Here is a 12,117-nt window from a genome sequence, read left to right on the forward strand (position 1 = left end):
TTCACAAAGACTCAGACCGAAGCCCTAACCCCGCGCCCTGCGAGGACACACACCCCCCCCCCCCCCACACACACACACACTAATTCCCAGAGGCTCTTCCTATCTCCTCCCGTCAGTCAGTCAATCAGTCTGAAGACAATCAGGAGGAGTCCTGATTTTCTCTTTAGAGGAGGAAAATGCTCCTGGAATGTAATGATAATATGATGCAGGGAACAGCAGTTGGGTTGCCACCTCTTGAGGAAGACCCCCCTTTTAGGGCAGCGACTGGAGGTAATCTGGTCCCACCGTGGAAGGCGGAACAGAGGATACAAGCTAATCTATTCAAATCTCGGTCTCAGTTATTTGATTTCTTTCCTTAGGACTCACTGCTTAATGGCTTTTTTCTATTGTTGCCAGTGTTTATGGAAACATGCTATTCCGTTTTTTCCCCCAGCAATTAGAAAGAGACAACACCAATGTACATGAGAGACAGGGATTTGGATGTACTATATACAGATGGACTTCTGTGCCCCGGTCAGGATGTTAAATCCTGATTTTACATCTAAGCCAACAAATCACACACAAAAACACACTTCCAGGCACACACATACTCCACAAAATCGACACCATCCAGCTAAGCGGAAAGGCACAAAGACCTGCAAAGCCTGCAAGACCTCTGATAACGCTGCACCTGTGTGTGTGTGTGTGTGTGTGTGTGTGTGTGTGTGTGTGTGTGTGTGTGTGTGTGTGTGTGTGTGAGCATTTGTGCGTACATTCCTGCGGTTTTGTACATAATACATATAGCAGTGTTTTTTAAGACACCTGAACCAACATTTTAAAAATACTATCTGATACCTAAAAGTAATAATTACATTTATCAGCAATTAATTAATTTGTCATGGGAATAACCTGCTGTTGTGAAGCTTGGTCAATTTATGACCGACTAAATCTAAATATTATATATAAGTAAGAGTTTGTTTTTATGTAATGCAGCAAGCCAACTTTTCCATGCGAGACATTAAAGAATGAACTGTACTGATTTTTAATTGTGAGTTGCAGTAAGGCTGTCAGAGAAAAAGGATATATACCAATTAGCTATAACTGCTATAAGGTGCCATGGTCTTTCTACACCTCTCCTTAATGAACTGCACCACCCAAATGACTTTAACCCTGCAAAACTTTCTATGACCTGATGGCTGCTCGATGTTAATGGAATTAGATTTAAAACGTACAAAAGACATTTCCTTTTACAAATGTACCCTCCCCTGTAGTGCTGCGTACCGGTACGCCGAACCGGTACTGGACTTGTAAAAAGTTTCGGTTCAAGTCCGGTTAAAACCGGAACGTCGGGAACCGGTACTTGGACTCGCAAAAAAACTAGCACTTACGTATATTCTGGTGTCTGTGGTTATTTAAACATTCCCTGATAAACGTTATTCAGCGTCAATAAATGAGTGCTAATCCCAGTGTGCTCAGTGTACAACATCACATGTCATTTCACCTTCGATTCACGGTTTGAAAAGGTAGCATTTCGCCACATGCTAATGCTAACCGGAAGAGAATAATTTTCAGAATAAAAGCATTAAGTTAATATTGTGAACTTCCGGTTTTTTCAGAATAAAACTGATTTAAATTAAATAGTGTATTTAATTCAAAATTACGCCATATCAACATTGATTTTAATTTCTAACAATATGTATGTACATCACTATGTATGTAGTATGTACTGTATAATGTACACATGCAGAGTTGTAGAAAAGTGGCAAAACGTTTTTTTTTTACATTTGTACTTTGTAGAGAAATGTAGACACAAGTTGGAAGGGAGCAAAATAAACCTGACGAGTTTGAATTTGAGTTGATTATGAGTTAATTTTCAATTGATAATTAGCTCACAATAAGTTCACTTTAGTTACTCAACTTGACACAAGCCATGGGTTCAGGTCCGGACTTATAAGTCCGGACCTGAACCTGAACCTCTGGACTTGAGTCCGGACCTGAACCTGAATGTGAGTCCAGGTACGCAGCACTACTCCCCTGCCTCCTGCGCCTTCAGAGTCTCAGTCTGTGGAGAATAAAGGGCAGAGTATTTGACATGGCGGGGGTGAAAGGTCTGTACTGTACAATGATGAGGCAGCAAAAACAGCTCACTGAATGGATGTGGATTTAAAGGATTTTCACAAAGCACTGTTTGAATTGAGCCCTTTCTTGTACGAGAAATAAGAAAAGAGGTCAGCCAGACAGAAGGAAGGACAGAACGAGAAGTGGAATAGAGGTTGAACCCTAAACCTGGGATTTGAAGTTCAGCAGAAAGAACTGAAGAGTTAAGACCGGTATTATCCTTACTATTAGAATTATGGGTAATTTGTGAGGCTCAAGTAATGTAAAAAAGGGTGATGTGCATTAGATACGGTTTCAACACGCAGTGCCTTAATGACAAACCTTGAGAGGCGGGTTAGCGTTGCAAAGATTACCCTTCACCAATGTGGAGAATACATTTTAACTACACCTTTTCTTTTACATCTCACATTCTTAATCACCATGAATGAGTTGCGTTATTTTTTAATTCAATTATTATGTTTATACATTACTGTATGTGATTTATTTTGGTTGAAGAGGGACAACAAAATACATTTTATTAAATCCACAAAAAAAAGACCCTCAGCTAAAAAAAAACATACACGCTCGCTACAGATGCACAGTTGCCATGTATCTGCATAAAAACTCCCCAATGGATGAAATTGAAAGAAAAACTTACATTTTGCAGTTCTCCGTTTAACCACTGCAGGGCACTCTAACACAGAATGCTGAAAACGTCCTACAGCAACTTCACCTGTGGTCAATTACAACTGCTATACTGAGACTGGTTTAAGGTTCGAAAAGATGCACTCTGACTTACTTATTAACTTAACAAATAACATTAAAACGATATATATAATTTCCCCATATAAAAAACAGAGCTGTTCGGACATTATGCTGTGATTCAAGGTTGTTTTATGTTCTAGTATAAACACTATTGTGCCAAATATGTGCTGTTTATAATAAATACATATAAACATGCTAAAACTATAAATAGTTACATATATTAATTATGTTATTCTGAAGATCAAGTTTGTATTTCAGGTATTTTTTATTCCCTGTAGCCAAACTTTAGGTGAAAAGCTATCCCTTGGAATATAAATAAAAACATTTTAAAAAGGTAATGTAATTTGGTATTAAAATTAGTTTGTAAAAAAATGTAAACATATTTTTGTTATCTGAGGTACATCTTACACAATGGGATGAGTATGTAAGAGTTGTGAACGGTGTGACATCGGATTTATGTCTTGTATCTTGTTTATCCTAGTTGAAGAAAAATAATTCACCACATTTGAGTTATCTTAAATATTAAATATTTTAAAAACAAATGAACTGAAACGTTCCACATGGTTAAAAAGTCATTTCAATTTATTTTTTTCAAATGTAAATTTAGGATTAAAAAGGGGCAACAAGTCCTAACCTTGGGCCAACAAAGACATGTGTGAATTGAGCATGAAAAGCAAAGGACCTTCTGGAGAAAGACGGTGAGACAAAAAAGGTATAAAACTAAATGAAAAGGGAGACAAAAGGCCAGTGAGGTGAAATAGAGGGACACCAAAAGGAGAGGAGTTAAAACGGCTTAATTTCTATAGTGAACAGAAAGGTCACACACTGTTTTTCATCGGCACCCCAAGAGACACTGACACACGCACACACTCACACACCTGTTCCCGAGGAAAACATCGATACACACACTGATACCACCGTGAGGAGAGAATCCGCTCGATACATACATACACACACACACACACCATGGGCAGAGGTGCCGATCAATAAACACACACACGTACCGGTGTCACCCCTGCTATCTAAAGAGAGGCCAATCAATGCTCACACACTGATATACCTGTACCAATCAGCTGCTCAGATTCACTCTCTCGTCTGTCTCACCCTTTTTAATACACTCACCCCTCCTCGTTTCTCTCTCTGTCTCAACTCCCATCCTCCTGAATCTCTTACAACACCCCCTCTCTAGTTGTCTCCCCCCTCCTTACAGAGCACTTTCCTTCCATGTAGGTAAATCGTGTTTATCCATTGCCCCATGGTCTCTTTTTGCTCCAGTACTACACATAAAGCTGGCATAATTAAAGCTGCTAACTACATTCAGAGCTAAATAAAAAAAAAAGGCTTTAGCAGCAAGGATATTTAAAGTGAGAGCCTACACTTCCTGCAGCAGCCATAGGGTGGCGCTCTTGTCTTAACCGGTACAGCAGGGTCCTGAAAACGCTAACAGGAGGAAAAACTGTTGTATGATCAAATGCACACATTTATGCATAATCTTTACATGCATTGAGGCAGCCTGTGTGTGGACAGCAGCTCGCTCAACATGCTCTGACCTTCCTGCCTTTACTGACCGTTTCCATTCATCCACTCACACTTCATTGTACTCCTCCTTTCTTTTCTTTTCTTTCCCTTTCCCTGTCTTCAATTTCTGTTTTTCCTACTCTCTCCTGGTCTACTTTCTGTTGTGGGCTGGTAATTGTAAAAGAGATCGTTTGCCTTTCCATGCTACGTCAGAAATCTCTCAAACAAAACCACTATGGTGGAGTTCAAATACACTATGTGACAGAACTGACAATTACGGTAATATATTAATTCTTTAAATCCTTTCGTCAAGCAGAAATGCCAATTATTCGCTTGTTTCAGCCTCATCATTTGCCGCTTTTCTCAGTCTTATTTAGTTGTAAGCTAAACACCTTTTGGCTTTGGCCTGCTTGCTAGACACACCCAATGTGGAGATGTCATCCTGGACGTTAGAACATTTCGATCATATAGGCAAAAATATGTATTGAAAGAAAAGAAGATTATTGACAGATACTTGATGGCTGCAGCCCTATTTGCTCTGTCAGTATTTTTGGTATTCCTGTTATTTATTGGTTGAATTTAGTCAACATGCCATCACCGTCATATATTCAATGCTGCTCTAATGCTGTTATAGGAACAGAAACCGTTTGAGCTATCCAAAATACCGACAATTAATATCCTACTTGGCAACACTCACTCAGAGTAACAGAGCCATTCTCGATACAGTCTCCATTTTGACAATCAACAACCAGTGGAAAATTCAAAGCAGAAGAGGCATGATGCAATGCACCCACCCGTCTTCATACCAAGTTCACACCTGTTCTTTTTGTTTTGTGGAGAGGGTTCTGGGAAATGAAGGAAGGCACTAACAAGATCAGTCGATGATGCTGGGTGGTAGTTAATACGTGCAACACAACATACGAATAAACAATGAAATGGCAGAATGCATTCAATAATCAAAGAGAACATTTTTTGGGGTAAATGATACTTGGCATGTATCGTACTGGCAAAGACAGAAGGCGGTAGGCTGATAGGGTATGAGGAAAAAGACCCATCACTGTAACGCTGTATGCAAAAGAAAGAAGTCAAACCAGGATGTCTGCATGCATTTGTGTGGGTGAGTGAAAGAGAGACTGAGAAAGAGTTGTCAAAGGTAACCTGTTCCCCCAAGCAAATTGTTCTGTGTAAATATTACTTCTGTGTAAAAATTTCTTCAAAACCATATGACACAGACAAGATGAAAATGTTGTGTGGATAGCTTTTTACCCCATTTACTTCTCTATATATATTTGTAGAAGTGTGTGTGGGTATTTGTGTGTCCATGTGTGTCAGTATCTTACTTTCTCAGTAAATGCCCCAGGGATTTGTGGTCTATACTGTGTGGTTTGGAGGAGTTTGTTAGTTGAGGGCCAGGTGCAGGCAGACAACACATACACTCACAGAAGATAAACGGACCCAACACACACACACACACACACACACACACACACACACACACACACACACACACACACACACACACACACACACACACACACACACACACACACACACACACACACACACACACACACACACACACACACACACACACACACACACACACACACACACACACACACACACACACACACACACACACACACACACACACACACACACACACACACACACACACACACACACACACACACACACACAGGATAAATGGACCCAGTAGCAGGGAGGTCTGACAGAATGCCTTTTCACACCTGGCTGAGCCCAGCGGAAGGTGACAGAGCCACATCTCCCAAAGCAAACACACACACACACACACACCTCATCTCACATTGGGGAGTTCAGGGTCATAAGCAGCATCATGAATAAAATGAGGCTGTCTTAAACAGAAGGAACCCTGTGTGTGTGTGTGTGTGTGTGTGTGTGTGTGTGTGTGTGTGTGTGTGTGTGTGTGTGTGTGTGTGTGTTTGTGTCTGTGCGAGCCCCTAACCCCCATGCCAGTTTGGATCTGTAACGACCTTCTGTTCCCAGTGCTTAAATGGCTTAAATACTTCAATTAGACCTGGGTCACAATCCTCCACCCGTTAAAGCACAGCATCACACGCAAACACACACAATAGTTGGTTGCATCATCTTGCCAGGTGACAAAAGATATTTGTCGGTGCTCCTTCATCAGCATCTTTGCCTTTTTCCCGTGGTTTAAACTCAAACTCTATAAAGAAAAATATCCCCCACCAACACATGAGCAAGTATTAAACTAACTCCCATCTTCTCTGCCAGCGTCTCCCCTGGAACTTCTCTCTCCCGTTCCCTCCTCCTTCCTGCGTCTCTCCCGCCGTGCTACCCTGCGCTAACGATGCTGCCTTTTCATTAGACAGCCCCTGCTAATTAATCTCCATAGAGGAGAGTGACAGACCTCCCCCAACACACGCCAAGATATATGCAAACACACACTGTTCTTCCCTCTCTCGCACTCCCTCGTCCCGAGTGGCGTTGGCAGCCCATTTCATGCTTTATCACGTCTTTTAATTGACAAACAAGCTGCTCTTTTCTCTTAGGCTGAGGTCTATATCGCCCCCTCACTCAGACGCACACACACACACAAATACATACATAAGCAGCCAATGAAACTAGTTATCGTTTCAGTTTTTGGATAAAGAACACACACACACACACACACACACACACACACACACACACACACACACACACACACACACACACACACACACACACACACACACACACACACACACACACACACACACACACACACACACACACACACACACACACACACACACACACACACACACACACACACACACACACACACCTCTGCTACAGGGCGAGTTCAATACCATTCACAACTGACTTATTGATTCTGAGTGATCGTGAGACACCTTTCCCTCATGCTCATGGAAAATACTTTTTTTCTGGTGGCTTTTAGGAACATCCACATGTTAAATTAAAATGATCTGGTTCTGGTCACATTCCTCAAATCACTATCACTGTTCGGTGGATTTTAATAGTAGACGTTTAAAGACACTGAAGAAAGCCCATTGAGAGAGTAATGTGATGGTCATCACCCGAGACTCCGTATAAGAGCTTTGTTTGCACGACGACACTACTTCACTTTTTTCCTTTAAGTTGACCAAAAACTGTAAATGAAAACACAGAGTGAATAGTGTGTGGTCCTTGAAGAGTTTAGAAATGAATATTGGTTATAGCATATCACTACAGTAAGATTTAAAATATTTCTATTCTGATGAAGCAGGTTCTGCTTGAAAAAGATTCAAGAAGTGTCCCCGGCTGTGAGGGGCAGGGCGGGTGTGCTGCTGGCTTAGTCATCCCCTCCACCTCCACCTCCACCACCCTGTTCTTTTACATTTCTTTGCTTTTAATTGGGACTCTGAACAGAACTCCACGGGGATTTAGCAAAATTGGACACAGATAGGGTGCAAACTGCTGGTACAATCTCAAGGAGTTAACTTTACCATTGTAATAGGGTTAATGTTATGAAATGTAAAAAGCATGTGCATCATTTGCATGCATCTATTATGGGACTTTAAGGTAAAAGCTGAAGGAACTGTGTAACACAAGAAGATTTGTAACACCTCACCTTTCAGACGCTTTGCTCTTCTAAATACACACCTTTGAGTACAACAGGAATGTACTATTATGTTCTTCCTGTTTAAAAAAAAAACTCCCAATCAACTTCAGGTGTCTAGTCAGCGGTCCTCGATCCATCTACAAAAGGCCCTTTGTCCACCTGCCTTGTTCTCGCTGACAGCGAATACAAGCAGCACTAAGACCTCACTTTGTTTTATCATTGTGCTTCATAAAACATAAAGAGATGTGGAAGGGATCAGATCAGATTTAAAAACACCAGTGTGGAGTTTGCTGACAGCGTTGGTTTTGTGGTCAAATACTCACTGTGATGTGATACTGTCTCCAGATCTCTGGACAAGCCTGAGGAGAGAAAAAAAACACACTTAATATGGTCTTTAATATACAGACTGATACACGCACATTTGAGAAGCACATAAAAAGTAATAAATCCGATTTAAAAAAGGGAGGGAATGAAAATGTCATAAAAAACAAACTGCATATATTCGTATCAAATATTTATGAGACACACACAGATATAGATAGGATAGGATATTAAGGGCAGAATAAGACAAATATTACAGAGATGCTGATTGACAAAGAAAGGACAGAGGCAGGGCCAGGGAAATGAAATGAGGGCCTTAAGAAATACTGTAGAGCAGGCCATGGTGTCATTTGTTTGGCTCCTCAGGTCTCTTCTGTCTTTCACTAAAGCTTTATCGCCCTGATTTCTCAGCCTGTTTCCCTCCATGTGTCTCTCTTCAGTCAGTCAAACAGTCAGTCAGTAAGGCAGTCAGTTGTTTTGTCCCTGTGTGGCTAAAGCATTATCTCCGGGGCTTCGCCACGCTGTTCCTTAAGCGTTCCGACATCCTTTCCCAACCACCGCCACTTCCCACTGGGAAATTGAAAATGCCGCAGTCACTGCAGGCAACAAGATTTATCTACTTACACACCTACTGAGTGAGAGAGACAGAGAGCGGGTGAGAGAAGGAAAGGAAGATTTAAGCCAGTGCTGTGAGGAATGTTTAGTTTTTGTGCTTGCATAAACTAAACAAGTTCTTACACACATTTGCATGATGTGCAAATTCTTGTCACAATAAAAAGTGACTATTTGGCTGAAAGTGTTTGTTCAAATCCTGATCTTTAAGCCTGTAAAGAACGCCGTGCATTTCTGGCTTAATCTGAGCGGTTTAGATTTGAATACAGAGATGGGCAAATATGAATTTCGATGGCTGTATCCTTCTCCACCTCTCATCTAGCTTTCTTTTCTACAACAACCCCCCACCACACCAGCTCCCTCCCGTTTGCTCGCTCCCTCCAGACCGCTGGGGTAGTGTGTTGTTGTCGAGGGCGACAGGCGAGGCGAGCGACACACTCGCGCTCCGTCAACCGTCTGTCTTTAATGAGAGACACAGAAAGGCCCAGGGGACGGAGACCTGACTCTCTTTCTCACACACACACACACACACACACACACACACACACACACACACACACACACACACACACACACACACACACACACACACACACACACACACACACACCACACACACACACACACACACACACACACACACACACACACACACACACACACACACACACACACACACACACACACACACACACACACACACACACACACACATGAATGACACTGTGTGTGTGTAAGAAAAAAAGTTATGCGTTCCAAGAAAAGGGTAATTACAATGCCAGACAACTTTGCACTTCTGTTTACTGTTGAAAACAATATGCAAAGGAGAGAGGAAGAACAAGATGAAGATCCATAGGAAGAGGGGAGAAAGAAGGGAAGAGAGTGAGGGCGAGAAAGAGAGAAAAATGGGCGGTGTGTGTCCTGGTCTCCCCTCTCCCTCTCGTGTTCACCTGGTTACTCACCCATTACACAGAGCACAGAACATGACTGACTGGCGGAGAAGAGAGAGAGGGTGAGGTGGGGGAGACACAGGCAAGCTCTTACATGCACACAGGGTTCACCATTCTACGGCATTAGTGTAAATGGGCAAGGTAATGAACGTTGCGGTGGGATAATTGTCATTGATGGCCATTAGATTCACCCTTGAATGCCAACACAAGCACATGCCCACATCTGGAATATGCAGCATGGCAGAGACATAACTAAGCTGTAATTGCTGAAGTGTATAAATTAATGTGAACAGCAGCGTGTGCTGACCCCTGGTCACTCATTATTACTGAGAGAAAGTGTGCTGGAGAGGGAGGGGGAAAAAGAGGGGGGAAAAATAGGGGGGGGGGAAGGTGGTAATGGAGAGGGTATAAGCATACTTTTGCCATTGTTGGTGTTTCAACTTGTTCTCATACTGCAACACGACAAGCCAAAGCCTACTGCACACACACATCATCTGAGACCATTTGACCTCATACTGTGGCATCAAGTTGATTCAATCTCCCGAAATACATTAAGGAATACTCCAATCCCCAAATTATTATTTGTATTTCAGTAACTGACCCTGCCAGCCCTTGAAAAATGAGAAAACAATTGAAAATGCATGTGGTTAATGCAGAAGTGTTTTACGTAGAAAGTACGGTTTGCATAGTTTGTAAACAGATGTTTTTATATAGTTTTGCCGTTACTACAATTATTTTCAAAAGTTTTTCATTTTCAGATTCTATCTTTCACAAGAATTTCTTCACACATTCAAGTAACACAGGGTAGGTAATGGATATACAAATTGTCATTAAGATCAATGCATTCCTTTAATTCCCTTTCTTTTTTATAATGAAACGTATGTCCTCATTGTCTATTTGCTTTTGTATTTATTTTTCTTTAAATCCAATGACATCGTGTTGGAAAACCTTGTATAAAATAGAACATAAGGCCAATTTTGTTGCAACATTTTGGAAAGGACCTTTCTTGTCTCAATATCACAATGCTCATATGGACAAACCAAGATCCATTAAAATGCTTTATGGGAACTTTACAGTGACTGGCCGCTACAACAAATGGGAGAAAATCCCTTCAGCTAGGTTTACAAATCAGTAGAGTTGAGGCTGTTACAGCAGCAGATTAATGGCCATGGGTTATGGAATGAGATTTTCAACAATAACATATAGTATGTTTCCATATCATTTCAACCATTTGCCAAAATGAATTTGAGTTTTACTTTATTCCTCCATGCCTGTATTGGACTCAAATGTGCAGAGCTTTATTTTCTTATTTTAATTCCAACCTAATAAAATAAAATGCTATAATCACATTTGTTGAGTGGCCTGTCATGAAGCAGCGCTCACAGCTCTGGTGCCAGTGCGCTCTGTCTCTGCAGGAGTTGTAGAGGTGCCCAGGCAGGCCGCAGTTGTTGCAGTGCTTGTTGGGACATTCACTGGACAGGTGGCCTGGGGTTCCACAAAGATAGCAGGGCACCAACTGCTGCTCACACACGCACATAAAAAACACACATAACACAGTTAGTAGTTTTACATATTGGTACTCATCAGAGTGTATAAGCTGTACACGCTACGGTGCACTGAGTTGAACTGACTTTGGACTCTGGGCAGTTCTTGGAGAGATGTCCGTTCTTGCTGCAGTTTCTACACTGGACGCTCTTGTCGGTGTAGTATCGGTTTGACAGCCGCGGCCCCGTTGCTCTCGCACCCTTGTCTCTGTTATAGATCCCAGCCTGAAACATACACAGTTGATACTCTCATTATTTATTTTAAAATGTGTATAGAAAAATCATGAACATCTTAGAATTGTATTTCCAAACAAATTTGTGACTGACAAAAGTAAGTGACAATATATAATACATACTGTTATACTTATTATTTATAGAAATCACACATTACTTCTTACATATTACTTTGGCTTATATCCAAAAAACAGACAGTCCTAATTATCCAAACAATTGAACTGTGCACTATTCTAAAAATAAGTTTTGGCTCAACACATCTGCCTTTATTCAGAAAAGGTTTGCAGAAAATGGCTGCCATTTAGACCACCAGTCCAACTACTTTGTAAAAAGCCATCGAACGAAAAGTGGCTAAATGTCAAAATATACAAATCACTGTAAAAATACTGATGTCCTCTTACGTCCTTATCCTTTGACGAAACCAACCAGCTGGCCTTCTCTTCAGCATCTGGTAGAACAGAAAAAATGATTTACAACAAGGTCACTT

The 12,117-nt window shown here is 41.3% G+C and overlaps 1 protein-coding gene across 1 annotated transcript in view; it reads right to left on the reverse strand.

Annotated features, from left to right (window-relative positions):
- Window positions 1-12,117, reverse strand: part of zcchc7 (zinc finger, CCHC domain containing 7) — a 55,438-nt gene that overhangs the window by 6,247 nt on the left and 37,074 nt on the right. Inside the window, exons 4-7 of the mRNA XM_034080897.2 lie at window positions 12,032-12,078; window positions 11,484-11,621; window positions 11,201-11,371; window positions 8,293-8,328 (exon numbers count right to left, since the gene is read on the reverse strand). Of these exons, the coding sequence (XP_033936788.1) occupies window positions 8,293-8,328; window positions 11,201-11,371; window positions 11,484-11,621; window positions 12,032-12,078 (392 nt within the window). The remainder of the gene's footprint in view (window positions 1-8,292; window positions 8,329-11,200; window positions 11,372-11,483; window positions 11,622-12,031; window positions 12,079-12,117) is intronic.

Source organism: Pseudochaenichthys georgianus, chromosome 1, assembly GCF_902827115.2.
Source record: "Pseudochaenichthys georgianus chromosome 1, fPseGeo1.2, whole genome shotgun sequence".
Classification (NCBI taxonomy): domain Eukaryota; kingdom Metazoa; phylum Chordata; class Actinopteri; order Perciformes; family Channichthyidae; genus Pseudochaenichthys; species Pseudochaenichthys georgianus.